Source organism: Anguilla rostrata, chromosome 6 (genome assembly GCF_018555375.3).
Source record: "Anguilla rostrata isolate EN2019 chromosome 6, ASM1855537v3, whole genome shotgun sequence".
NCBI lineage: Eukaryota > Metazoa > Chordata > Actinopteri > Anguilliformes > Anguillidae > Anguilla > Anguilla rostrata.
This window is the reverse complement of record NC_057938.1, coordinates 44,489,880-44,517,431: the sequence shown is the minus strand read 5'-3', so window position 1 is coordinate 44,517,431 and position 27,552 is coordinate 44,489,880. Positions and strand designations below refer to the sequence as shown.

Here is a 27,552-nt window from a genome sequence, read left to right as displayed (position 1 = left end):
TAAGTAAATGAATAAATAATTAAATACCAACCTGGCAAGTGTAGTTAACAGGTATACATGCTGATTTTTGGGGGCATATTTGCCAATATTTGCCAACTAGTCGCATCAATTCAGTGTCTTGAGATCACTCCAGGTCTGGGTTCTGAGACTTGGATGATACTGAATGAACTGTGTTTCCTCTGGTAGGCGTTCTCATCGACGCCATGCGCAAAGGGTACTGGATCATCCTGGACGAGCTGAACCTGGCTCCCACTGACGTTCTGGAGGCCCTCAACAGACTGCTAGACGACAACAGAGAGCTCTTTATCGCCGAGACACAGGAAGTGGTCAAAGCTCACCCGAGATTCATGCTCTTTGCCACCCAGAATCCACCTGGTCTCTACGGAGGCAGAAAGGTATCTCTTATCCTCTTGAGTGGATAGTCTGAACCACCACAACAATCATGAATACCCAGATTAAATCAATGGTGGAAAATCAGGTCATACAGGGGAATCACACTATTGTGACACCGCACTGGGAAGATTTTTGCGAGAGCAGGGTTCACAGAGCTCTGTTCGTGGCCCACAGGTGCTATCCAGAGCCTTCCGGAACCGCTTTGTGGAGCTGCACTTTGATGAGCTCCCCAGTGCAGAGCTGGAGCTCATTCTGCACAAGAGATGCAGCCTGCCCCCCTCCTACTGCACCAAGCTGGTCAAGGTCATGCAGGAGCTGCAAGTAAGTCCCGCCCCTTTATGACTCATACTGAAATCAGTCAGTCTAGCTGTTCGTCATTTTAACTTGCTTTTCCATTTACACATACAAACTGTTTGTGTGTCTCCCAGTCACTGCGTAGGGGATCCACAGTGTTTGCTGGAAAGCATGGCTTCATAACCCTGAGAGACCTATTCCGCTGGGCTGAGCGGTATCGGTTAGAGGAGCAGACGGACTCCTCCCACGATTGGCTGCAACACCTGGCTGACGACGGTGAGAACCAACTGGGCGATGGGACTTGGTCAAAGCCATAAGCTTACCTCTTCTCATATTTTAGCCATTCAGAGAGACTGGATGGAATGCAGTCTGTGAGCACAGAGAGACTGTATAAAAAGCACTTACTGCAAAGTTTATAACCAGATGAATAGTGATTGGAAAATAACTTGGTGTAGTTGTACACTAGGGATCTGATGCAGTTGATTTACTGTGCAAATAACCAGTGTGTTGACAGTTTAGGCCCCCATGTGCTCCTCTCTGGCAGGCTACATGCTGCTGGTGGGCCGGGTACGGAAGGAGGAGGAGGCGGCCACTATTCAGACCATCCTGGAGAAGCACTTCAAGAGGAAGGTCAACCCCGAGGCCCTGTTCTCCGAGGAACGTCTCGCCAAGCAGTTCAGTGAGTGAGCCCGCAGACTTCCGCTTGCTTTTTTTAACCTTGGCCTGGTTTTTTAAATAAAGTCAAATAAGTCAGAGACAAGTCCAAAATAGAAAAAGCAGAAGCTTATGCAGGCAGTCATTGAAATGAGGTCCTTGACTTCAGCCTGGTTGTTATCAGTGCTGTGAGAATGTGAATGCGTAATGAAAGTGTATTGATTGTACAGTAGATGGATATAGGTATCTGCAGTGCTGCCCAGCTGATTGATGGATGTCTCATGCTGCAATTCGATATGATATAGGCATCTTCAATACTGTTCTGGTTTCTCTCCATCAAATGTAGTACTTCTGTAGATTGGCAGCATTTAACATGGTATCAATTGGTAGTCTGTGAGCTTAGTTCAATGCAGTCACTCTGTTGCCACAAGCATCTATGACATCACCCTGGAATCGTGTGCGTTATGTGATCGACAGGTCTCTTGTTTGCATGAATTTGATTGACAGGTCCTTTCGTGGAGAGCATGGACGACATGCCCGAGGAGTTCCGCCACGTGGTGTGGACGCAGAGCATGAGGAGGCTGGCGGTGCTGGTGGGACGGGCGCTGCGTTTCGGGGAGCCTGTCCTGCTGGTGGGAGACACCGGGTAAAGTTCTCCCCCATTCCTACTCTGACCCTGCCAGCATGGGGCATTCGTGGTGCAAATCTGGAGAAAGTGTAATCGACATTAACAGCGCTGTCATCCGCACAGGTGTGGCAAAACCACGATCTGCCAGTTATTTGCTGCCCTGGCGGGGCAGCAATTCTTCTCCGTGAACTGCCACCTGCACATGGAGACGTCGGACTTCCTTGGGGGGCTGCGTCCCGTCAGACACAGGGGGACAGAAGAGGTACCTCACTTCTGCATCAGTTGGGGACCTCAGCAGGCACCTAGGGTTTTGGCAAACAGGGAATAAAAGCATTTATATGTTAGCATTGTCAAGACCACCAACTCAAGTGAACATCTACTTTATATGTTCATTATCTGACTTTCTCCAAATTCATTTAAATATCCAGTTAGATACACAGGTTAAATGTTGTAGTTTACATTTGTAGAAGGCCCATTAAAATCCATTATGTCACTAAAATGTCAATAGCAAATAGTGAAATAGTGGAGTGAGAATGTCTCTGTTTTAGTGACCAGCTTTACTGAGGAAATTATACAGTGCAGTTTGCATGGATTTATGAAACTTCTGTGACGATTTTACTCAGGCGGATTTTGAAGATGGGCGTCTGTTTGAGTGGCACGATGGCCCACTGGTGTTGGCAATGAAAGAGGAGGGCATTTTCCTGATGGATGAGATCTCGCTGGCAGACGACTCTGTGCTAGAGAGGCTCAACAGGTATGCATGTACACACTCACAGCTCTTATACAAACATACACACACACACACACCAGCAGGCCCTCACACATAGCACCCATTACACTCATAAACACCTGCAGGTAATATTATAGATACTTCTGTGTATTTTTGTCCAAGACTAATACCTGTAATACTGTATAATGTAATGGACTAAGGAACTAAGGATGCTGCTCTAGGGAACATAGCTTTGTGTGCCTTTAGTGGAGATGCTGACTGGCTCCTCAGCTTCCTGACCTTTGACCTTGCTGTCTCTCTACCATAGCGTCCTGGAAACGGAGAAGTCCTTGGTGCTGGCGGAGAAAGGCAGCGGGGAAGACGACGACGTGGAGCTCATCACCGCCGGCCCAAGCTTCCGTCTCCTGGCCACCATGAACCCGGGCGGGGACTTTGGGAAGAAAGAGGTGAGCATCGGTCCCACAGTGGGGCGCAACTTCTGTGCTGGTTGTGTAGTAAGGGTGGTTCTTGTGCTTAAAAAGTCTTTTGGCTCCGCTGGGCCGCAACGGGTAACTGACTGGTGATTGTGTGTCCCCAGCTGTCGCCCGCGCTCAGGAACAGGTTCACTGAGATCTGGTGTCCCCAGAACAACGGCCGCAGTGACCTGCTGAAGATTATCCAGCACAACCTGAGACCTGGACTGTCCTTTGACCACCAGGACCACCAAGGTCTTTATCTCCTTATTTCAGTTTATAGCTAGAGCTCTAAGCTACTCTCACTGTATTTCTTTCTTTCTCTCTCTCACTTTATTTCTCTCTCTCTCTATGTGTGTGTATGTACATAGGTGTTTCACAGTTTATAGATGCACTAGATTGTGGCCTTCAACAAAGGCTGCGTTAGCTAAACTTACTTCCCCTAACCATTGTGGTGTGTACTGACAGTTTGGTTCTCCAGATCTATGATACCGTGTATCATTTTTATTAGCGTGCCATAATTTTACAAGAGTAGGTCGTTTGTCTTCGTGTTCATCTTTTTCCACGTGTCTGGGTAATCTGTGAGGTTGCATGTCAGCTCTCAGTCAGGACTGTATCAGTTCAGTCCACAACCACTGTTTTCCCTCCACTGGACACAGGCAGAGACATTGCTGAGCTCATGCTGGACTTCATCGACTGGCTGACCAGTGAGGACTTTGGGAATCGGTGCATCCTGAGCGTGCGGGACATCCTGTCGTGGGTGCACTTCATGAACCTGGTGTGCGAGCGGGACGAGGGGTCTCTCATGATGATGGAGGACGAAGAGGACGAGGAGGAGGAAGAGTGGGACCTCAGGCTGGACACTGTGACGGCTTTTGTGCACGCAGCCTGCCTGGTGTACGTCGATGGAATCGGCTCGGGTGAGTGAGCAAGCGTCCACATCAAGCATTCAGACTTTATTTTTTAAATTTCAAAATCAGTGAACCAACTGCTCCACTGTACATTTTTTATTTATTATAGAAATACCAGTACATTTTGCTGTATGTAATAATGATGAATATTCAGTGGGCTCAACTGCTTAAATTTGTTGATTGATTGTAGGATGAGAATGATTGACTGGAGATGGATGAACTCTCGGATGAATTATATTTCCTCAGCAGTGGCATGACGTTGTAATGGTTGTGCCTTCTTCTTGATTTCTCCACGCGGGGTGACAGGCACGACTGCGTCTGCAGCAGAAGTCTCCATTTTTGCTCGTCAGGAATGTCTGAGTTTCCTCAAGAAGAAACTGAGCAGAATCACCCACCTGGACGAGGAGATGATGGATGCCTTCAGGATATATGACACCAGCATGCCCAGGGAGCCACAGTGGGGGGAGGACTACTTTGGCATCGAACCCTTTTACATCCTGACAGGTGAGATGTCTACCTCAGCGAAATTTCAGATGTGACAGTTCTGCCTCAGTTTACATTGCAATGGAATTTCATGTGACAGAGGTTTACTGTTAAGCTGTCTAAAATGTATTCTCTGTGTATTCCCCAGATTTTTAAGCTATACTTTGCTCTACTGCACTAAACACGGTCCGCTATTTACGAGTACAATGCAACTTCATTATCACTTTATGAAATAAGTTTTGGAGGTGCGATTGGGTGGCGCTCTTTTTTTCTCGACAGGCCTTGAGTGTGAGGCCCAGAACCTGCCGGACTACGCCCTGGCAGCGGGCACCACAGCGGTGAATGCCCAGCGGCTCCTCCGTGCCCTGAAGCTTCAGCGGCCCGTGCTGCTGGAAGGGTCGCCCGGCGTGGGCAAGACCAGCCTGGTAGCCGCCTTGGCCAAAGCATCTGGCAACCACCTGGTCAGGATAAATCTCTCTGAGCAGACGGTACGTCTCCTATGAAAAGATTGTGGAACCACCTCCTGCTACACTGTGCTCATAAGAAGAGTGTTTGAATTTAGGGAAAACCAGACGTAAAATGGCTTATCTCAATATTCATATTACTACACCTTTTTCTCCTGGCAGGATGTGACTGACCTGTTTGGGACAGACCTACCGGTGGAAGGGGGGAAGGGGGGAGAGTTTTCATGGCGTGATGGGCCTCTTTTGGCTGGACTGAAGGCTGGCCACTGGATTGTCCTGGATGAGGTTGTTAATGTCATTTGTTAGCATGTTGTCTTGTGTACTTCTGTGGTTATACAGTTGAATTTAGCCTCTACGTCCACATGGGGAGACTAAGAGGAAGGGTCTGAGGTTCTTGAATTAATGGTCTTGAATTAATATAATAGAAGAGATGTAATTTGAATGCATTTCAGCTTCTACTCTGTGTTTGATGTACTCTCCCAGTACAGGGTTTGTTGCTTTGGTTTTGTCGTATTGCCGGTCCCTTAGAGGTTAGGGTTAAAACTTTGGTTTTAATGTGTTCACATCTGCAGTTGAATCTGGCCTCTCAGTCGGTGCTGGAGGGGTTGAATGCCTGCTTCGACCATCGAGCGGAGATCTACATCCCTGAGCTGGGCATGAGTTTCCAAGTGCAGCACGAGAAGACCAAGATCTTTGGGTGCCAGAACCCCTTCACCCAGGGCGGGGGTCGCAAGGGCCTTCCCAAGTCCTTCCTCAACAGGTTCACTCAGGTGGGGGAGGACAATGGCTTTTCAGTGTTATTCAGAGTACAGCTGTAGCTTCATCTTTACTCAGGAGTCTTGGTTTTGTGTTCCTCAGGTGTATGTGGACCAGCTCACATGCGAAGATATGGAATTTATTGCAGACTCCATTTTCCCTGCCATAGATGACCATATCATCTGTAAGATGGTGCAGTTCAACAACCAGGTAGGTAGAGCTTGCTCTTAGTTTGTTATTTACTTGACCCTTGCTAATGATCTCCCTAGAGAGGGTGGAGCTCTCGAGACACAATAAGCAGAGGACTTCCTACTCCCCTCAGCTAACTGAGTCTGTTTACCTGCCATTTATCAGCTTGTTGAGGAAGTGATCATGGAAAGAAGGTGGGGCCAGAAAGGAGGCCCCTGGGAGTTCAACCTGCGCGACATGTTCCGCTGGTGTCAGCTGATGCAGGTCGACCAATCCCCAGGGTTCTACAACCCGGGTCAGCATGTCGGCTTGGTGTATGCTGACCGAATGAGGACTGAGGCGGACAAGGCCCAGGTACCACCATGTCGATCACAAGACCTAAAAAAAAACAGAGATAATAATTTATTTCCCTTTATTGTGCTGTGTCCTGTCAGTTAATCATGTAAAACTTCTTTTTTTTATCTTCAGGTGTTGGCTGTGTTTAGGAAAGTGTTTGGTGAGGACTTTGAACCTTACACTGGATCTCGGCAGTTTCACATCACCCCTCTCAACCTACAGGTCAGTCAACTTAGAATTTTACGGTTTCGCATTTCATATTGGTTCCTAAATAAGATGCAATTAAAATGGACATACTATACAATCACACACTGTAAATGGAACAGCATTGAACTTGCTAAATAATACAGTGAGTGTTGTATACTTTATTTTTCTCTCTCTTTCCCGCCCCCATTGCCCACAGGTGGGGTACTCGGTCCTTCCTCGTAGCGGGAGCCCCCCCGTGGCCCTGGACCCCCCGCTCTCGTTGACCCACCAGGCGCTGCGTCCGCTGGAGTCCCTGATGAAGTGCGTGGAGATGAGTTGGATGGCGGTGCTGGTGGGGCCCACCGCCAGCGGGAAGACCAGCCTGGTGCACCTCCTGGCCCTGCTAACCGGGCACCGCCTCAGGGTCATGGCCATGAACAGCGCCATGGATACCACCGAGCTTCTGGGAGGCTTCGAGCAGGTAATCACATGACGACTTTGAACTTGCCCTTTTGAACTTTGATATGAATTTACTGTTTGAAAACAGTGGAACTCTTGCCCATTTGTCGCTGTTTAAAAATATCATTGTACCTTGATTCTGAGTCAACCATGTCAATTGTGCTTGATTTTTTTTCCCCCTCAAATTTTTTGGACAGTTCGGAGTATTTTTAAAATGATATTGAGCATGGTTCTGGACCTTGTTCCTTTTCCAGGTGGACATCATGAGGCCATGGAAGCAGGTTATTGAGAGCGTGGACTACATGGTTGCTATGGTGACCCGACGAGGCTTGATGTCACTGGACGGAGCGCTCCAGGACACAGAGTTCCTGTTGAGAAACTGGAGCGTGTTCCAGAAGTGGCTGAAGGAGGAGGAGCGGGAGAGACCGGAAGGAGGGGTCAGCTTTGAGGCCGTCAACAAGTTGGAGGTCATCCTTATCCTGCTTCAGAAACTCAACACCAAACTTAAGGTGTTCACAGGTAAACTGAACATCAAACACAAGGCGTTTTTAGGTACAAGTAGCCTCAACATCGAACTTCAATTGTTGTTTATAATAATAAGAAAAAGACTAAACTCTAAACACTTTGTCATGTTTGTTTGTATTCATTGTTTGTTTTATATTAGCTAAATATTGTGGTGATTAATAAGTTTCCTGGTGTTGTATCGGCTCTTATCTGAATTGTGTCCTGCAGACATGTCCAAGTTGCAGCTGGACTTCACACAGCTGAAGGAGAAGCATGCCCAGCTCCAGGATGGGTGGAGCCACGGTGGATTTGAGTGGCTGGACGGGATGCTGGTGCAGGCCCTGCAGGCCGGAGACTGGCTCCTCATGGACAACGCAAACTTCTGCAGGTGGGGGACAGCGTTGACCATCACGTCACTTCAACGTTAAACCTGAGCTGTGTTTGCCATACCAGCCAAAACCAGCCAGATGAACAAAATCACAGCACATAGTCCGAGAAGGGCTCAGGAGATCAAGGAGAGCTTGTATCGTTTGGCTGACTGGTGTATATATAATACATTTAGTCTTATGTGCATTTTTTTTTCTTCAGTTGTCATGAGAAACATTATACTCATGCAGGTCCTTCGGGACAGTCGTGCGCATAGTGAGTGTGGATGGCTTACAGTGTGTTCCATTCCTTTCCTCTTTCTCTGAAGTCCCTCTGTGCTGGACCGCCTGAACGCCCTGCTGGAGCCCGGAGGGACGCTTACCATCGGCGAGCGAGGGGTCATCGACGGCACGACCCCCAACATCACCCCGCACCCCAACTTCAGGTGGGCCCTTCCTGCACTGACCACATCCCTGTTAGGAACATCTAAACGCTGGAAGTCCAAAACAATCCGAGGACATCCTTTTCATCCAGATTCTGCTCCCGTTTTCCAGATTGTTCCTCACCATGGATCCCGTCCATGGCGAGATCTCCAGGGCCATGCGGAACCGGGGGGTGGAGATTTACGTCCCGGGGGAGCACGAGGGGACGTGTTGGGACGCCCTGGACCTGAAGACCCTGCTCCACACAGCGGGGGTGACGGGAGACTGCGTGTGCGACCTGCTGTCTGCCATTCACTCTGACATCAAAGCCAGCATCTGGGGTAAGGACCTCTAACAAGGGTGGATCTAACTGGCTACAAATACTGGCTGTTTTCATATTCAACAGAGCTAACAGGCTAAAACTAGTTATGAAGACAAACCAAGGAGGGAAAATGGAAATTAAGAAACAGTCTTGTGCATTTTGGTGGCTAGTGTGTCCTAAATGGCCTTGTTTCTCTACAGATTCTCCAGTGTCCTCAGTATCATCGCTTCTTCACGTTGCTGCTCTGCTGTCAGGCCAGCTGGAGAGGGGGGTGGACCTGCCCAGCGCCCTGCAGCAAGCCTGCAGCGAGGTGTACTGTCTCAGCCAGCGCACTGCTGCCAGCCAGAAGGTACCTGCAAAAGGGATCTCCAGCACCCTTATCCCCACTGTGTACCTTTAGTCTTTAAAACATCAGTGTCAATGCTTCTTTCAACACTGGGGCCATTCCATATAACTATAGCACTACTTATATGTGTATCTGTAATCAACTTTTGCTGATGTTTCTTCATGTATTGATTGAGATTGGAATTCAGGGTTGTGTTTATCATGTGTCCATGGGGATATGAAAGCCACGCTTCCATTCTATTCTGTGTTTGCAGGAAGCTCGCCAGATCCTCGAGAGGCACCTCTCCACGCTGGACTCTGCGGACTGGGGGAGCGAGTTGCTGTGCGCGGGGGTGTGGCCCGAAAGGGTCCCGTCCGCCCTGGTCTCCACCGAAGACTCCTGCTTCTCCATGGTCCTGCGGGACAGCCAGATCCTCTCCTACTGCCTCAACACCCTCAGCCTGGAGGGCAAGAGGTGAGTGGGAGGTCAAGGGCCAAGCTAACTGCTACACTAACGCTAGAAAGGCTCAGGGAAGGGTGGTGGAACAGGTTCACCATCAGAAAGCACTCACTGGTACATTTTTGATGATGGCGAATGGCTAACGTGTTTCGTGGTTTGTGTTCAGGAGCCGACCGCTGACCCTGGGTGACCTCCAGAGGGCGCTGCAGGGCGGAGCGTCGCTTGAAGGTCACCTGTTTTCCGGGGGCAGCACTAAGGAAGGAGCCAGCGACGCTCTCCGCCTGCTCCCCACGGCCGTGAGGCTACTGACTGAGAGGGCCTCCTACAGCGACTGGGTCCTCAGAACCAGCTGGCTGTCTCACCTGGCCAAGAGCTACAAACATGCACCAGGTCACCTTCCCTTTCTTCTTCTCTTCTTTAACCAGTATTTTGCTTGATTATTTGCATATATATATAAAATCCTTTGAAAGTGGTCTGTTCCATTTAGTGTTTATACAGAACCCATTTTGGGATTGTTGTTGCATATTGCTGACCAGAGGTGCATCTCCAATACTTATTTACTTTACTTCACTTCTTAAGGTGTAAAAATAATTTTGAGCCCCAGTTTCATCTACGTGCTCTCACTGATAATTGTATCCATCTGTATGTGAATGGCCAGAGGTGCCGTTGAATGAACAGATGAATGCGCATTTACATGTGTGCTGAGGTTGAGGTTGAGGCTTAGGTTAGCTCTCTTTCTCACAGACGCGGTGCTGGTGCACCTTGAGGCTGGCACCAGGGCCCTGAAGGCTGTGTTCAGCAGCAAGCTCAGTGTGAAGGGGAAGAACCTGACAGAGCTGCTGCAGCCGCACAGCACAGGTAACCACGCCCATTTTGTCGTTCCTCGGCACCACGGCCTGTATGTCAATTCATAAGCCTCGACCGTAGGCTGGACCTTCCTGAAGGGGTTGTCTTGTCGCTAAAACCATCATCGGTGTTCACTTCTGTGTTCCGTTGGCAGATGACTATAGGATTCTGGTGGACATGCGGTGGAACAAACAGTACCTGGATATCCTGGCCAACACCTGCAGCTTTGAGGACGAGGAGAGGTACATGGAGTTCATGGAGGCTCTGAATGCCGTCGCAAACAGGTGGGTGTCTGCGCAGTTCTGAGGACTGCGGAAGGTTTCCAATGGAAATTGCTTGAAGTTACTTGAATTTGCTTTAACGCGCACTCTCCCTATGGCAGAATATCGCTACTGATGGACAGAGAAGAGCAGACCACCGTGGGCTGCGCGGCTGTGAAGATGGCGGCGCATAATAGTGCCCTGAGGCTGGCCACTGCCTTCTCTAAAGGTGCTCAACCACAACCTGCCACTAGGGGCGCACTATTTTACTGAGCCGCTAAAAAGGTGAACAAGTTGTAATTATAATCATGTGTGTTTTTGTGGCCACAGGGACTATGGACATGGGTCACCTGCCGCACCCGGTGCTGGTCCACCTGCGCTCGTTCTTCGACATGTGGGACTCCTTCGTGCTGCAGGCTGTACAGACGGGCCAGCCCTACATCTCAGACCACCTCATGTTCGAGGTCAGACGCTTTCCTTTCTTTTGCTATGTTTCGTATCACTGTGCCAGTTCCCACGCGGTTTTGAATGTACACACCTGTATGTACTGGGGCTGGTCCAGGCATTGATTCCCACTTGAAGGTCCAGGCATGGATTTCCAATAACATCCTCGTAATCTTCATCGCCAAGCTGCTTCTGAAGTTCTGAATATTCAGGGAAGATTGTTATTTATTAAATATGTATTTAACTGGGTTGTCCCAGTGATTTATGATTGACATCTTGTCCAAGTTAGCAAAAGGGTTACATTACATTTCATTTCAAACTGTGCCTAAGACAATACACTTTGTAATTTTAAAAGATCACACTAAATCATCTGAAGCAGTAACACTAAACACAGCATAATACTGTAAAATTTATTTCCAACAAATTAGTTCTAACAGTCAGTTTTTACTCTCAGCTGTGATCCAGCACCTAAAGAGCAAGTGCATCCATTGATTATGCAGCCACTTAACCATTAGGTCTGAACTGAATTGAATTTGACATGAATGCACCGTGCGCTTCGATGACCCTTTCCTGCCCTCCCCAGATCCTGCAGCTTCTGCGGTGGCGGGACCGTTTCTGGGACGTCTGTAACTCGCAGGCCCCGGACACCCGGGGGGTGTCGGTCCTCTCCCTGCACTGGCATTGGGTGCAGAAGCACCTCATATACAGACTGCCCCAGCTGCTGCTAGGAGACGGGAACTACGAGTACGTCACCCGCGCCCGAGGGCTATTCCTGCTTCTGACGTCTTTGTGTGCTTGAAGTGCTTATTGAGAACAAACGCAGGTTTTCACTCGTTTCCAATTAGCATTAGCCTTGAGGGATATAGGGGTATGTAGCGATATCCAAATATGAATATATTAGCTCAGGGGTATATAATAATGAGATTTTGTCTCAAAAGTCTTTGATCGTGCATCAGTCACTAGCAAAGCTGCAAGTTCTATGCATTCTTTTAGGCACTGAGGGTGGATAAAAGCCTTATAGCCCTCTTGTGTTAATATCCTTTCTGTGTTCTACTTTGTGCATATGCATTGAGTGACTGGGTCTGACTGTGAGGAGTTCTAATCCTGTGTTTCCATGGCAGTGGTCAGCAGGAGCTCCAGGCCGTCTCCACTGGTATCCAGAGCGCCCTGTCCAGCTCTTCCTTCGTAGCGTCTGATCTGAAGGCTGTGCAGAAGGCTCTGGGAAAGCCGCTTCCATTTAAGGTAATGAGACGGTCTTCTGCTAGTGGACCGACCATATGCTGCGTTATCTCAGAAGTGCGGCTGACCCTCGTGAACGTCTGTCTCTCCTGCCCCACCAGCTGCAGTCTGTGGCCGAATGTGCTTCCCGGCTGAGGGTCCTGAGCGGGGCGCTAGACGTGACCAACCTCCGGCTGGACTGCACCTTGTCCCTGTGGAGGCAAGAGGTCCTCCGGATTCAGGGTGCTGCTCTGGGGATGGAGACCAAGGAAAGTCTGCTGGGAGCCTGGGGCCTTGTCCTGCAAGCCAACCACCAGCTGGAGCCAATGAATACGGGTATGTGAATATGTGGTCTTTAAATCCAAGCCATGATCAGTAAGCTATAAAGAATTAAAAAGCAGAGTTCACCTTAACGCTTGCTAAGCAGCGTTGCAGTGTCAAGTAATGCAAAGTGAAATGAAAGTTCAAAAGATGTTCTTTAGTTTCTTTAGTGCATTCAGTCATTCAGAAGAGAACCAAGGACTTTAGAATAGATACTGTTCATTTGGCTTATCCCTGTAGGTGATTAATAAACCTGCCATAAGACTACACTGTTCTCTTGGGATAGTTCTTAACCTCATGAAACTCAACTGTGGTTGTGTTGTGATTAGCTTTTTACCTAATGACTCTTTGTTGTGGGTGTGTTGCGGTGTCTAACGGAACTCTGTGGTGGTCCTAGGTGTTTTGGAAAGGCTTGTTTCCTGTGTGGAGGAGCAGCAGGGTCACATGGTCTCCTGCGGCCTGCTGGAGCCTGACTCTGAGGTCTCGTTCTGCGGGGGGGACCCCGGGGACAGGCCCGTGCCTGGCCGGGACGCCCTGCTGAAACTGGGCCGCCGGGCGCAGCTGTGGCCCCTGCTGGAGGAGCTGGCTCTGCTGAACCATCTGAGGCTCACCGCCGACACACTGCAGCTCTCAGCCCCGCACGGGTACGAAGGCCACGCCCAGCCGCACGGTCCGCTGGCTTCCGTTGTCACTTAATCAATCAATCAAAGCGGTGGATTGCACCCTTAGCTCCCCTCACCAGGTTTCTTGGGTCTCAAACTACTGATAATTTTATGGTGATTACAAAAGCCAGCGGAGACTGCAGCTTTCCAGCACCAGTGTTGAAAACTCATGTTCTAACTAAAAAGCTAACGTCTAGTTGAGCATGATACTAAATGTTATGTCCAGTTAAACAAAAATTTTAAAAACCCTAAGAAGTATAGCTAACTGTAATCACACTTAATTATGGGCAGTACGTCCAGAGCTTGCTGTGACATTTATTCCACAATCTTTTGTTGGGTAGGAACAGCATTATTTAGTTCTGTCTGTTGCATTACACATTCTTTTGTGATTAAAAACGATTCACTTTTCACAGTTTCAGTCTGTTGTTAGCGTGCTGTGTTCTCTGGCTGGACTCTCATGTGTCCCTTCTCTCTCTCCCCAGGGAGAGACACCCCGAAGGGAGCCTGCGGAGGTCTCTGTCACAGCACCACCGCTTCTGTCTGCACTCCACCCCCATGAACGTCCGACAGCTCCAGGCCCTCTGGTACCTCCTGAGCAGCGAGAGGGTCAGTGGCTATCCTTCACATTCTTATGCTGTTTAACTGTTCATTGTTTTTGTCACTTGCACATCTGCACGTTTGTTCGCTACACAATCGCTTTCTTAGCAGCCATTTTTTAAATATTTGGGTTTGCAATTGTCTAATCTTCATTAGAAAAACCCTCACTCAAGGATACAGGAGAAGCAGTTCACCTGAGAGTACAATCATTTGGTCCAATGCCCGCTGGTTCGCCATATCCTGGCACTACAAGCATATTGAATATTATATGTATGTTGTTAATGCTTATAGTCGCTGTGCTTCTAATGTCTGTAATTTAATTGACCTCCCAGCCAGCGGAGGAGCTGCAGTTTGTCTGGTGTGACCTGCTGTCCGAAGCCCTGGCAGCATTCTGGAGTGCCAGTGTGACCTCTGACCCCGAGCGCTGGCTGAAGTGGAACCCCCTGTGCCCTGAAGCGCCGAAGACCCAGCGGTCGGTGCTTGGCCCTGCAGACACGGTATGTGAACATGAGACCAGCATAGGCTATTTAAATGTCAAGGAGATAAAATGCCAATGAGTATCGACGTTGTGAATTTGAGGTAAAACAACTGTATTTTTTTTGGTGTTTGCTGATTAGCTGGTGTATGTTTGTGTGTGTGTGCATGCGTGTGTGTGTGTGTGTGTGCGCATTCTTTTTAAGTTGTCTGTGGAAGGATCAGGATCAGATTTTTTGCATGTGTTTGTGTAAAGCAATGTGTTCGAGATTGTCTGTGAGTATGAAGAGAGCATGTCTTTGTGTGTGTGTTTTTTGCAGGGGCCCGGTATGGTGAATCGGGCGGTGTGGTCCAGGTGTGTGATGGAGGTGCTGAGCAGTAATGAGGTGGGGGGGCGCTGGGACCCCGCTGGGGAGGCTCTGCTCTCCTCCTCGCGTGTCACTCTGGGGGAGTGGAGGGAGAGGACCAAACAGCTACAGGACCTCAGCGCCATTCTGTGGGACAACATGGCCATGCCTGCCCTGGCTGACTTTAGGTACGCTTCCTGAAAATACTCTGATGTTTCCTGCTTAAAAGGGATATTCTCACTAATACACATACATGCACACACATACACGCACAAACACACACCTACACACGCCACAGGTGTGTCTTGCTTTGAAATTATCCTGATAAAGGAAGGGTTATTTTGTGAATACTTTCAATGCATTATATAGATTCAATGCTACTGACAAATATGGAAAAGTATCACTTTTTTTAACTCACTACAGTACTCAAAACGTGAATACTAGAATAATAGAAACAAAAATTGTACGTGAAAACAATTAGCAATAGGCCAAAATGAGTCTAAATGAGGTGGCTGTGATATGTCCATAGTAGGTCCTTTAGAGAATAGTCCCCAGTGGACCTGCGCAGTAGCCTGTGTGTCGCTTCGTTGCAGGAGCACAGACCTGCGTCTGCAGGGCGTGGTGCTGCGCAGGCAGCTGCAGGCGCTGTCCGAGCTGCTCCCCCCGGGCCAGCAGGAGAGCTACGGCGAGAGCTGCGAGGCCCTGACCGGCAACGGGGGGGGCGACGCCCCAGTGGCCGCCGCCCGGGAGGTCCAGGTGGCGCTCGGCGACGGGCTGCCCGCCCACCTGCTCCCCGAAGGCTTCGTCCCCATGGCGACCACCTGCCTGCAGCAGTACGTGCAGAACCGTGACCGCGAGGAGGTGCAGCTGGCCCGCTCCGGTGTGTTCTGGGTCAACATGGGCCTGCTGCAGATCCAGGTGTGGAGCCCGCAGACCATCTTCGACCCGGCGGTGAAGCGAGCCTACAAACTGACCTACGCCCAGGAGGAGGTGGGGCATATTCCCGCTGCAAGTGTCACATGACTACTCATTCTTTGCATCTTTTCATGCACCTCTGAATTTACTGCGGGTTTTTATACTGTTGTTAAATTAAATATAATTCCAATAACAACATTATGTTCCAGTGAGTAAAATCTGTATCTTTCAGTATCATAGTCACTTAGGTTGTCCTATCCATGTTCTCTCTATAACATTAAACCTGCACGCAGTTGCCACCTAGTGCTCATAGAAGGAATTATGTGGTTGTGACTTTTTTTTTGTGTGTTCAGCTGGCCCTGCTGCAGGAGGAGTGGAAGGGGCGGAGTCTGTCTTCTCAGCTGCTGACAGGGGCGGAGCTGGAAGAAAGCAGCACCACTGATGGCTTCCAGCATCCTCGCATCAGGTGTGCGCCCTCGGAAAGCTGAATTACTATTGGTGCTTAAACTGTTCATGCTGAAACTGTACAGCATAAACTGTTTATATTATCAATGTTATTGCTTAGTACAAAACAGCCCTACCTTTCTAAACTTAGCGACTGTGAATTGAACGTTGCCAGGTGCACATCTATAGACCCGCCTCTCTCCCGTCGTCTTGGTTACAGGTACCTGTGGATCCGCATGCAGCAGGTGAAGGAGCAGATCGCCGAGCTGTCCCGGAAGCAGGCGTGCCGGCCCAGCGACCCGCAGTACGAGCGGCTCTACCAGGACCTGCAGCACTACCTGGGCAGCATAGGGCAGCCGGCCGCCGTCAAGGGCCTGCTCTCCCACCTGCTGAAGGCCCTCCCCGGGCCCGGAGCCAAATCCAGGTCGGGGATCCAGGGCCTGCTGAAGGAGGAGGCCGTGTGGCAGGCCTCGCAGCACCGCTTTGCGCAGCGGCTGGCGGAGGAGTACCCGCTGTACCCGGACGTGGTGGGGCCCCTGCGGACGGCCATCCTCCAGCTGCGCCACGGCATGAGGCTGGTGGCGTCCCAGCTGTCCGCCTCCCTGGCCTCCCTGGCCGGGTTCCCCAGGCTGGTCTCCTGCCTGCTGGCCTTCCCCACCCACGCGCCCGGCCTGCCCTCCTACCTGGCCCGCGCGGACCACCTCTGCTCCCGGCCCTGCCTGGACGTCCTGCGGGGCCTCAGGAAGCAGCTCCCTCAGGGGGAGCCCGACGGGGCGGTCCCCGAGCCCTCCAAGATGCTCCTCCTCGCCCTCCTCTACGTGAAGTGCCACGCCCTATCCACGGGGCAGCTGGGACAGGACGCCCTCCAGCTCTTCAGGCACATCTGTCAGGTGGGCGGCTCCTTCATGCTTCGTTTACTGTGTTTCTGTTCCCCATTCATTTAATACACTTAATTTTAAATGCTACCCATTTTGGCATACAGTTGGCATAGACACGGTGTCCACGGTGATGGACGCCTTTGTATGCCAAGTGCTCAGGTGTATGCACATACGCTACTTGATATATTTGAATTCTTCGAATAAAATAGGCTTTTTAGGCCCAAAGAGGGTTTTCTGTGACAGCTGCTCAGGAGGTTTCCGGAAAATGAACCCATCTGCCTGACAGACGGACATGTCATTTTCTTTATGAACTGCCAGTTTCAGTGCTTTGGATATATGGGCATGGGTTCTCATGTGGTTTTGTGGTTCTTGATTAAGACAAAATGTCTGTGTGAGTTCTGAGGAGCAATCTTGAGGGAGAGCTGAACACTGGTGTTTGACTGTTGGTGGATATTGATATAATGGTGTTTAGGGCTGACAATAGGGGTGGTAGCATAGATGGGATTTGTGGGTGTGGAGTGCGAGCCGATTGGCCTAATCTGGGGGGTGTCGCTCAGGCGCTGGTGAACGAGTGGGACGAGCAGGAGCGGCGAGCGCAGGAGAGAGAGCGCCAGGAGGCCAGCCTGTACCGGAGCCGCAGCCGACAGCACGGGACGGGCCTGAGCGAGGAGGAGCAGGAGGAGAGGGACTTCAGACGCAGCTTCCCCCAATACGACAAGGTACTGTCACACTACACCCCCCTCACACGCCCTCTCATTAGAGTATGACACTATGAAACGCCTCGACAAGGCAGCTCCTCTATACTCCAGTGTAACCCCTGGGACAAACTAAAAAAAATAGTATGCTGAAGCATTCCTGAAGTAGACGATTTTTTACTTAAGAACACTTGAAGAGTAATTAAAGTTTCTATCAAGTATACTTAGTCTGCTATTTCTTTCACATGGGACTAACTCATATCATGATCCTCTGTTCCACAGCAATACAGGACACTGTAGCTTAATAATTCCATTGAGAGTAATTAATAACTTGCCATTATTCTAAATGTAGCAATGTTCACTTCATGCTTAATGAAAGTCAGGATGTCGCAGTAGTGACCTTTGACCCCCGTCTCTGTCATCAGGACTTTGCTGACGTGACCTCCGAGCCCAGCCTGGAGCGGCCGGCGGCCGTGGGGGCCGCGGAGGAGGAGCCGGAGGCGGAGCCTGGGGAGGGCGGCTCACTGTCCCTGGCCTGCATGCACACAGTGGTGCAGGTCCACCAGCACCTCTGTCTGGGCTTCTCCCGGTCGCTGTGGTACCATGGCAGCACTCCGGCCAATCGCAGCAAAGATCACATAAGCGCACTGGTCTCATCCTATCAGATAACGGCTCCAGTGATAAAACGCTTCTATCACCTCCTGGGTATGTTTAAGTTTTCCCCTGTTACAATGATAGCTCTTTTATTTGAGTAATTGAGGCGATGTGAAGGACTATAAAATTTACTTTATTAGTGTAATTGGGCCTTTATCCAGGCTCAATTACTCTAGTGTGGATTATGGCAGCTGTAAAGGGAAAGTTACAGTGGGGTAATGAACCTCTCGTTGCCTTTTTCAGATCTGGGGTTGTAAATGCTAATGCCACCTAAAATGCTAACTGAAACATTGACTCTGTGAGCGTTACCCCCTCTTCCCCTCAGATTCGGAGATGGACCAGCAGCTGGCGGGCACCCAGCTCTTCCTCAGTACCCTGCTGCAGAACACGGTTCGGGGCGGGGGGGCCCCGGACGCCCCGCGCCTGCAGAGCGACGGGCCCTACGACTTCTACCAGAACCCCAACATGAGCGAGGCCCGGCAGTGCCTGCCCGTCCTGGAGCAGCTGGGCGTGGCCGTGAGGCGGAGGCTGGAGGAGTGGCCTGAGCACCCCGCCCTCACGCAGGTAAGAGAGGGGAGATGACGCACGACTCCTAGGGGATGGCCCTCCGGCTGACAAACAGACTACTGAATGATCGGATTATTGAGCGCATAGACACTGGAGTAATGGGTTGCTGTTCATTATTTTGGTTGGTGTGTTATAAATTATGCATGCTTCATTCAGTGTTAAGCAGTTAAGCAGCAGGGAGTGCTAAGTAGTTGCAGATTGAGGAGTGTGTCTGCCTGCCCTCTCACAAATGTGCCTCACTGTGTGTGTGTGTGTGTGTGTTTGTGCGTGTGTGTGTTCCAGCTCACTGTGGTGATGGAGCGAATCCTGGCCTTCAGTCTCTCCAGCCCTCTGGCCAAGTTCCTCAACGGCCTGGAGATCCTTTTGAGCAAAGCACAGGTGAGGCCCATGCCCCCCCCCGCCCACATTTCTCACACATGCAGAGCCCTCTCAACGTCACTCCTCCCCTAAACGGCTCCTTCTCTGGCACGTTCACCACCTATCCCATCACCCCACACGCCCCCCGCCCCCGACCTCGCCGTGTGAAGTATACCTCTGACACTGTTGTTCCGCTGCCGCAGGACTGGGAAAGCAACGCCAGCCGCTCCGTGTCTCTGAGGAAGGAGCTCGAACCCGTCACCCAGCTCATCATCCAGTGGCGCAAGCTGGAGCTCAAGTAAGAGCCACGACTGATTCTACCAAATCTCAATCTTTCCAAATATCAATATTTTCTTATTTCCCATTAATACTATATGACTGGAACATACATTCCAAAACAGATGACAACTAGCCGTATTAAGGGATTCATTGAACAGTGTGTGGCAAAGCGTCTGAGTGACTACACTCTCGTTGAGGTATTCCTAAGGTAAGCACTCCTACTAATTGTTTACATTGCTAATTGATTTGCCCTCTCTCTTGCAGCTGTTGGTCCAGCAGTCTGGACAATGTCCTGAAGCACCACACGGACAAGTCTATTAAACACTGGTTCTCCATCTACCAGCTGATTGAGAGACACCTGCAGGAGCACAACCCAGACACCATGACAGGCAATCTCCTCTTGTTTTACTATTCATATAACTGTGGAATGTCCTGGCCTAGCACTCCTAGAGAAACCTGATAACCCACACAACATTGTTTTCTTTTTTAAATAAATGATTTATAAAAAATACAAATTAATTTGTTCATTTTAAGCACTTTGGTCAAACTTCAGCTGCTGCCAACCATGCTTTGAGCTGCATGTGTGACCGCGATGCCTGTGCTCTCCAGCAGAGGGCGATGTGGAGGACCTGTCTCTGTCCTCCGTGTCCTCTACACTACAGGCCTTCATGGAGGGCTCCACCCTGGGAGAATTCCCCACCCGTCTGACCATGCTGCTCACATTCCACTGCCACCTGCTGCTCGCTCCCACAGCGGAAGGACGAGGTTGGCGCCGACATCACTTCCTGTCTATCACCGCACAATAACACGCTTCCGTGAAGTCTATCCTGCATGCGTTTTCTGAAGCATATTGAAGTTCTAAGGGGTTTTTTCTCCTTTTACAGCCTCTCTCTGCAGCCTCCTGTGGAATTTGTACAAGTACTACTCTCAGTTTTCAGAGAGCGTTCAGACTAAAATCACCCAGCTTCGGCAGCCCATTGAGAAAGAGCTCAAGGTAGGGGATCTTCAGCAGGGCGTTGAGTTTGCTGATGGACATGATTGCCTTCCTCCATTTCTTGAATTTTATATTTGCACATTTAAGTTGTACTTATGAATATAATTCAAATTCACTCCCAAGAGTACTTCACCGTCAGTCCCTCAGTCGTACTGCTGGTGTAACTGGCTTGGTTAACTTTGTGTCTTTTTGCAGGACTTTGTGAAAATCTCTCGCTGGAACGATGTCAGTTTCTGGTCCATAAAGCAGTCCGTTGAAAAGACCCACAGGTGAGTTGACCTCAGGAAAACCAGTACGAGCATATCGACAACAAGTAAGCAAAAATGACTTACTCATAATGAGTAACTGTGCCACGTGTGCTCCTGACCCTTTCAGAAAACTCTTTAAGTTTGTGAAGAAGTTTGAGGCAGCCCTGAGCACCCCCTGTGCCCCTGCTCTGGTGGAGCAGGGCAGCAATGCCAGCCTGGACAGCGTGGATCCCCGCCCGGAGGAGACGCCTCTCCATAGAGTGCACCGTGCGCTGCAGAGCGCCCTCCCAGGGAGGGGCAGAGATCTGCAGGTACAGTCCTCACATAGGAAAATGCTAAAGGCTAAAGGTTAAAGAAGAACTGGTTCACTAGGATCACTGAAGGGAAATATTTTTGTCCCTTTAAATGACCTGATTTAGCATGCTTCGCACTGACTTGCTACCGAGCCTGGATCTGATTTGTGAAGATGATCAAAGAAACTGAAACAGTAATTTGATAACTTGCTGAAGAAGCATAAAAGAGAGGTTTGTTTCCTTGCTCGAAGGTCCCCTCTAGGCAGTGCTTTGATAATGTTGGTGTGTGTGTGTGTGTGTTTCTGTGTATGTATGTCAGGTGGACGACCAACAGGAGGTCCCATCGGGGTTGGAGCCCTTGTCCCTACAGGGCCGTCTGTCCTTCCTCACCAGGAGGATGAGGAAGATGTGTGTGCAACTGGTGAAGAAGGGCCCACTGCCTGAACTGTCTGAGGATCTGGACGAGTTCACTTGTAAGAAACAAGAGCTCTTTTTATTCCAGTTGGGAATTCCTGGATACATAATGAATGAATAATATGTTGTGTGGGAAACCTACGCACAAACTGCAATCAAAGAGTTCTAACTTGTTCTCATTTTTTTCCCCAAGCTGAAATCATCAAAAATGTTCAGGAACTCCAGAGCCTCACCATCAACCAATCAGCAGAGAAGGAGAAGCAGAAGTCAGAGGTCAAGCACATCCTCCAGCAGAAGCAGCGTGCCCTCTCTGACCTCTTCAAGATGCTCGCCCAGATCGGTGAGTTTTGGTAAAAAATCTTCACCGGTGCATGAACACTGCACTTCAGGAATCTGAATCTCATTGTCACAGTTCAGTCCTCTAATGACTGTGTGCTGGAGCACTTTCAAGAGTATTGGAACATGTAGAAAAGGGCTGGCTTTGGGGAAATTTCCAAAGAACCGTATGCCTGTGGTGTGGTTTTTGATACATGGCACTACACCGGATTGGTCGTGTCACTTCAGCACACAGGGGGCTGTCTGACAGTGATGTGGTGTTCCTGTACAGGTCTCTCGTACCGTAAAGGCCTGACCTGGATCCGAACGGCCGACCCCGAGGAGACGCTGTGTCTGCAACCGCTGGACCTGACCACCGCCCTGTCTGCGGTCCGAACCGAGGACGGGACAGAATCCGCGTAAGGGACAATCACTGTCTGACATAATCTATTTAACCCTAACTCTAATGTATCCAAATGATAGGCAGAGTTTGCATGAGTATAGAATTTATTCATGTGGTTCCAGTAGTGCTTTGACCATCTTTCATTCTGGACAGTCATAAAAACATGAAAAAAAGATCATACTGTTGGAAGATTTTTGGACAGTTGCCCAAATTAAAAAAATTAAAAAGTCTGTATGTAGGCAGTAACTGAAATGAAATTGACAATATAACTAATCCACTACTTATTGTACACATATCCTTTAAACATCATTGGGGAAACAGTTCGAGATTCAGCACTAATCTGATTTGAGTGGGAACCCTGGTTTAAAGTGCATGTGCGTTCCCGTGGTTACAGGCTGTTTTCCGAAATGGCGGCTGCGTGGGACGGGTGTCAGAAGTACTTCTACAGGTCCTGGGCCCGGCGGTCAGCTCTGCAGACCGCACTCCAGACCGCTGCCAAGGTGACCGTTTGTACAATAAGCATGTGTGTTGTGTGACTGCATTTGATCCTGTGTTTGTGTGTGGTAGAACATGGTTGGGCATAGTTAATTGTAGTTCTGTGTTGTATTCTCAGATGCCTGTGTGTGGTAGAGTGCGATATTTCTGGGAGGATAGGTCTCTGTGTGTGTCACATTGTAAGAGTGAGGTGACAGTGTGTATTGTAGTCTGTAGGACTGTTTTTTATTGATATCTTTAGAAATCTGTGTTGTGTGCACTAGTCAGTACTGTGTGTGAGTGTCAGTACTCTGTGTGTCAGTACTGTGTGTTTTGTGTTTCAGGAGCTGGGCCTGGGGAACGTGGAGCGCTGTAGAGGCTTCTCCTCCCACCTCTTCAAGCTGCTGCTGAGACAGAGGAGGCACCTGGCCAAGCTCACAGAGCAGTGGGTCCAGCTCAGGTACGGCACTGCCCCCCACGTCCATACACTCAGAGGGGAACTCTGTGCCCCCAGAGGCTACCTAACACCACACCGTCTCTGCATTACCCCCAAAACAGGAGGCTGATCCGCTGCATACAGGACGTTCAGTCCCACCTGGGCGGAGCCGGGGAGGGCGTGGCCACCCTGCCTCCCCAGGAGGCCCTGCTGGGCTGGACGGACAGGGCGGGGACGCTGGTCACCCAGTGCGCCGAGGCCCTGGAGCAGCTGTCCTGGGTGCTGCGGTGCCGTCCTGAGGGGGACGTCCCAGCCGAGGGGGCGGAGGGAGCGGAGGGGGCGGAGCCCACGCTCAGACACCCCACCCCCCTGGACCCGCAGTGCCAGCCGGCCGCGTGCCGGACGAGGCGGGGAGACCCGGGCTGGGCCCAGCTGACCCAGAGGGTGGCGGAGACGCTGACCAAAACCCAGGCCCTGAAGACGGAGCTGGACGGCCTCACGGCCATGTCTGGCCAGAAGACCCTGCAGACCTGGTGAGCCAATAGCCAGCATCACAAAGGATTAGCTTCAGCAATTTAGCATTGCTAATTCTCTTTAGAAAACCCCACCTACAAAATTATTGTTTTGTATTGATTTTGATAAATAATATATAGCACTAGTGCCTTTCAGCTCAAGATGTTTAGCATTGATAAAGCTCGAAACAAAAGCTAGGAGAAGAGTTAAAATTGCAATTATAACAACTAGACTGAAAGGTTAAATAAAATTGAATTGCTTACATTGCAGTACAATACTTAGATTTAGCCAATTGATACACGTTGAGATTAAAACTGTCCAGGAAGCCAGCATATAGAAGTGTAAAACACTCTAAATTAATATACGGCAATATATCAGGTAATGGATCAGTAAAGTGTACTGCTACACACAACATGCAATCCAGTCTGTTGTCTAAAGTACAGAGATCAGACCTTGATTCTATTTTCTGTCTTGAACCCGGCCCTTCCCCCCCCCCCCCCCTCCTCTGCAGGACCCACTTCCGGGCGTGCAGCTCTGTCCTGGACCGGCTGGGCGCGGTCTCCGCCCTGATGCTGGAGGTAGAGCGCTTCTTCACCCCTCCCGCGCTGGCGGGAGCGGCAGGCGGCCACGCCCAGCCCGCCCTGGTCCGCAGCCTCCGGTACGTCCGGGGCGAGGTGGAGGCCAGCCTGGCGGAGTTCGGCACCTGGAAGAGAGAGACGCTCTCTCTGAGCCACGCCCGCAAAGGTGAGGGGGAGGGGCCACACGCACGGGGACTTACACACGCCCCTTACAGCAAGTTAATTCAAAAGGGCTGGCTATGACGCAGCAGCATGTGGACCAGGCCATAGCAAACTGCTCGCTATCTGTTCCACATTGGAAGATATTTGGCCTGTATCCTGATTCAAGTCTTCATAAATATTCAAGTGTTCATAAATATATTGAAGCATACAACTTTACGAGTTAAGAAAAGAAAACACTCACAAAAATGTTAAAAAAAAAATTCTGTTCCTCCTCTCAGATTTACCTCAGGACTTCTCCTCCGAGTTCTCTGCTCAGCTGGACAAGACGATCAACAGCGTGCTCTGTGCAGTACAGAGCCTGGTGAAGAGGAAGGACGGGCCCGAGGAGGAGGAGCAGGAGCAGTCAGCAGAGTCTAAGCCGGGTAAGGAACGCATTAGCGACAGGGTCATGACTGTACTGGAGCCCGTGCCTCTATTTCTGCATATCCACCGTTTGTGAACCCGCTCTCGTGTCTGACCCCCCCCTCCATAGGGAGCCAGGAGGAGCCTGAGGATCTGCTGAAGACTGGTCACCTGACCAAGCTGCTGGAGGAGGAGCTGGGCGCGGAGGTGTCGTCGCTCTCTCTGCAGGAGGTCAGCGGGTCGCTGGAGCAGCTGCTGGAGAGTCTCCGAGCGCAGAGGGAGACCTGCTCCCCTCAGCAGATCCAGGTACAACATGGCAACCCGCCATCACCAGACTGTCAGAAGGGCCAGTGGAGGCTGTATGTATGTGTTTGCATCCAGGCAATGAACAGTAATGATCAGGGTCACAGGATCACAACTGATAGTAGTAGTCAAAACATTACAATACAGGCATTTAGCAGACGCTCTTACACAACTTTTACATAGCATTTGCACTGCATCCATTTATACAGCTGGATATATACTGAAGCAATGCAGGTTAAGTACCTTGCTCAAGGGTACAACCCATTATACTACACTGCTGCCCGCAAAATCCCTGTTCATAGATAAGAGACATAATAGCAATAATAAACTTATTTATTATTAAGTTAAATTTATTCAGTTAAACATGTGACATTGTCCTTATGTTACCATGACGGCATTGTCCTTTTATTATCCTGATGTCCTGACATTTGGTGCGATTGTTATTATTTTACGTTGCCCTGAGGACGTGACCCCGCCCATCACACGTGTCCTGTTCCCTCCCTGCAGGAGCTGGGTGGGGCCTGCCGGTCCCTGGTGCGTCTGCAGCCCATGTTGGGCGTGTACTCTGAGCTGGTGCGCTACTACGTGGCCGTGGCCCTGGGGGCCCACAGGAGCACGGGGAAGATGCTGTCTGTCCTGGCCAGCATCTTCACAGAGCTGGCGCAGAAGGTAGGGCACTGCTGCCATCATCTCACACTGCTTCACTCTGATAAGCCCTGTTTACTGCAGCTAGTCAATCACAAGTGGAGATGGACAGTGAAGTGATTTGGTGAGGGGTTGACATCATTCAGCATTCTCCTTTTTGTGGTTACTGGAAGCCCAACACATATTTTTAGATTTTTTCAGTTTACTTTATTTGGATATCTTATGGTTACAGGCTTTTAAAATATTATTCCTCATCTTGTGAGTCTTCACAGTGTTGCCGTTTTCACAGGAAGTGACATCCCAGCCTCTGCTGTTTTTGTGGCACATACAACATTCCCCTGACACTCTCCCACATTCTGTTTCCTGTTCCAGGGCTTCTGTCTGCCTCAGGAGCTCATGGAGGGCGGCGAAGGCGAGGGCGCCACGCAGTTCCACGACTACGAGGGCGGCGGAATCGGAGAGGGCGAGGGGAGCAAAGACGTCAGCGACAAGATCGAGAACGAAGAGCAGGTGGGGCCCAATGGACGCTCAGAACGAGGCCTACGGGTTGACAGAATGCGCTCCCATTTTCCTGCAGGCCGTGACCTAGTCCAGTGACACTGGAGACTATATTACTTTACATTACAGTCACTATTTGTTTAGCAGATGCCTTTATTTAGCATGACTGACACAGCTTAGATTTGTACATGGGATCCACTATCCAGTTTTACAGTTGTCTTCCCCAAGAGTACGGTTGCAGTATCCTATTTCGGATTAGAGCCTGCAGGTGGAGGTAGGTCCCTAACCCTCATACTGCCTTTCCTGTATCTGAGCTCCTGATCTGTGGTCTCTCCCAGGTGGAGGACACCTTCCAGGAAGGGCAGGAGAAGAAGGAGGAGGAGCAGGACAAGAAAGACGTCAAAGAGGAGGACAACGCCATCGAGATGTCGGAGGACTTCGACGGGAAGATGCACGACGGGGACAGGGAGCCTGGTTGGTCCATTTTTCGGTTCCATGAGAACCTCTCAACCAATGACGGTAGACTATTTATGATTTACTCGTACAGACTGGCGTGATTTATTAACGGCACTTCTGCTCATTCACAGGGGAGGATGATGAGGAAGAGTCCGACAAAGAGGATGAGGAGCTGGACAAGAAGATGGGCGACCTGGGCGAGGGTCAGACCGACAAGCTGGACGAGAGATTGTGGGGGGACGAGGATGACGAGGACAACGACCTCGAAGGCAGCGACAAAGAGGAGGAGTCGGGCCAAGGAATGGACGAGGTATTGCTAAAACCATCTGAACAGGCATCAGTTAATTTCCTGAAGGTCCCAGAAATTGAGACAAGGGGACACTGTGAGAATTCACAATGCGGTGGATGGTTTTCAGGGGGAGTCGGAGCTGGTGGCCAAGGACGACAATCTGGGCGCAGGAGACCCCAACAAAGACGACAAGAAGAGGCAGAATAAAGACGAAGAGCAGGAAGAGGCCGAGGAGGGGAAGGAGAAGATCAACGAGCAGCTCGATGAGGTGCTGAGCTTTGTGCCCAAAACTGGGTTTGATATGCTGTATTAAGCATGTATGATATGGGGAAGGTGCTTCAGTAGAGAATAATGTTACTGTTTTAGGCCTCATTAACCAATGGAAGCAGGAGCCATATTTAAAAAGTTTTTTTTTTTTTAATACTTATATAATTTTCTAAGCTGCTTTGGATAGGAGCTTCAACTAAGTGATTGTAGTGTTATGTAATATGATATTAATTTCTTATATTTATGATTAGAAATGTTTAACTGAATTGTATCTGCAGGTGTGTGTTTGTGCAGCAGGAATAATGGTGTGTTTGTGCAGCAGGAATGATGGTGTGGTAACTGCTGTGTTGTGCGTTTTTGGTATTTAGCGGGAGTTCGATGAGAACGAGGTGGACCCCTACCACGGCCAGCAGGACAAGAAGCCCGACCCTGAGGCAATAGACCTGCCGGAGGAACTCAAACTGGACCAGGAGGACGAGCAGGCCGGGGAAGAGGAAGGAGAGGGTGAGGAAAAATGGAGAAAGAGGGATGATTAGGAATGAGGAGGAGATTTGGGGTGGGTGGCTGAAGG

At 50.0% G+C, this 27,552-nt stretch overlaps 1 protein-coding gene across 3 annotated transcripts in view; it reads left to right on the top strand.

The window, feature by feature from the left end:
- mdn1 (midasin AAA ATPase 1) overlaps positions 1-27,552 on the top strand; it is a 45,982-nt gene that overhangs the window by 10,991 nt on the left and 7,439 nt on the right. For 2 of the 3 annotated variants that reach the window (XM_064339952.1, XM_064339950.1), the window contains exons 25-88: positions 187-395; positions 568-714; positions 822-963; positions 1,232-1,366; positions 1,849-1,987; positions 2,093-2,231; positions 2,593-2,723; positions 3,007-3,145; positions 3,277-3,406; positions 3,811-4,071; positions 4,369-4,566; positions 4,825-5,033; positions 5,172-5,294; positions 5,582-5,779; positions 5,868-5,975; positions 6,120-6,308; positions 6,423-6,512; positions 6,694-6,957; positions 7,190-7,454; positions 7,668-7,827; positions 8,134-8,250; positions 8,360-8,568; positions 8,750-8,898; positions 9,149-9,348; positions 9,500-9,723; positions 10,078-10,191; positions 10,334-10,463; positions 10,562-10,668; positions 10,770-10,903; positions 11,467-11,627; positions 12,005-12,125; positions 12,224-12,437; positions 12,820-13,066; positions 13,567-13,690; positions 14,014-14,178; positions 14,476-14,690; positions 15,096-15,492; positions 15,771-15,883; positions 16,082-16,751; positions 17,297-17,458; positions 17,860-18,139; positions 18,414-18,652; positions 18,938-19,033; positions 19,216-19,310; positions 19,556-19,680; positions 19,901-20,056; positions 20,176-20,285; positions 20,481-20,554; positions 20,661-20,844; positions 21,146-21,299; positions 21,434-21,580; positions 21,848-21,974; positions 22,353-22,458; positions 22,777-22,892; positions 22,991-23,401; positions 23,893-24,125; positions 24,400-24,543; positions 24,654-24,829; positions 25,334-25,495; positions 25,844-25,981; positions 26,308-26,443; positions 26,557-26,735; positions 26,842-26,982; positions 27,350-27,485. In XM_064339952.1, coding sequence (XP_064196022.1) covers positions 187-395; positions 568-714; positions 822-963; positions 1,232-1,366; positions 1,849-1,987; positions 2,093-2,231; positions 2,593-2,723; positions 3,007-3,145; positions 3,277-3,406; positions 3,811-4,071; positions 4,369-4,566; positions 4,825-5,033; positions 5,172-5,294; positions 5,582-5,779; positions 5,868-5,975; positions 6,120-6,308; positions 6,423-6,512; positions 6,694-6,957; positions 7,190-7,454; positions 7,668-7,827; positions 8,134-8,250; positions 8,360-8,568; positions 8,750-8,898; positions 9,149-9,348; positions 9,500-9,723; positions 10,078-10,191; positions 10,334-10,463; positions 10,562-10,668; positions 10,770-10,903; positions 11,467-11,627; positions 12,005-12,125; positions 12,224-12,437; positions 12,820-13,066; positions 13,567-13,690; positions 14,014-14,178; positions 14,476-14,690; positions 15,096-15,492; positions 15,771-15,883; positions 16,082-16,751; positions 17,297-17,458; positions 17,860-18,139; positions 18,414-18,652; positions 18,938-19,033; positions 19,216-19,310; positions 19,556-19,680; positions 19,901-20,056; positions 20,176-20,285; positions 20,481-20,554; positions 20,661-20,844; positions 21,146-21,299; positions 21,434-21,580; positions 21,848-21,974; positions 22,353-22,458; positions 22,777-22,892; positions 22,991-23,401; positions 23,893-24,125; positions 24,400-24,543; positions 24,654-24,829; positions 25,334-25,495; positions 25,844-25,981; positions 26,308-26,443; positions 26,557-26,735; positions 26,842-26,982; positions 27,350-27,485 — 11,214 coding nt within the window. The remainder of the gene's footprint in view (positions 1-186; positions 396-567; positions 715-821; positions 964-1,231; positions 1,367-1,848; positions 1,988-2,092; positions 2,232-2,592; positions 2,724-3,006; positions 3,146-3,276; positions 3,407-3,810; positions 4,072-4,368; positions 4,567-4,824; positions 5,034-5,171; positions 5,295-5,581; positions 5,780-5,867; positions 5,976-6,119; positions 6,309-6,422; positions 6,513-6,693; positions 6,958-7,189; positions 7,455-7,667; positions 7,828-8,133; positions 8,251-8,359; positions 8,569-8,749; positions 8,899-9,148; positions 9,349-9,499; positions 9,724-10,077; positions 10,192-10,333; positions 10,464-10,561; positions 10,669-10,769; positions 10,904-11,466; positions 11,628-12,004; positions 12,126-12,223; positions 12,438-12,819; positions 13,067-13,566; positions 13,691-14,013; positions 14,179-14,475; positions 14,691-15,095; positions 15,493-15,770; positions 15,884-16,081; positions 16,752-17,296; positions 17,459-17,859; positions 18,140-18,413; positions 18,653-18,937; positions 19,034-19,215; positions 19,311-19,555; positions 19,681-19,900; positions 20,057-20,175; positions 20,286-20,480; positions 20,555-20,660; positions 20,845-21,145; positions 21,300-21,433; positions 21,581-21,847; positions 21,975-22,352; positions 22,459-22,776; positions 22,893-22,990; positions 23,402-23,892; positions 24,126-24,399; positions 24,544-24,653; positions 24,830-25,333; positions 25,496-25,843; positions 25,982-26,307; positions 26,444-26,556; positions 26,736-26,841; positions 26,983-27,349; positions 27,486-27,552) is intronic. The other variant, XM_064339951.1, reaches the window with a different exon arrangement.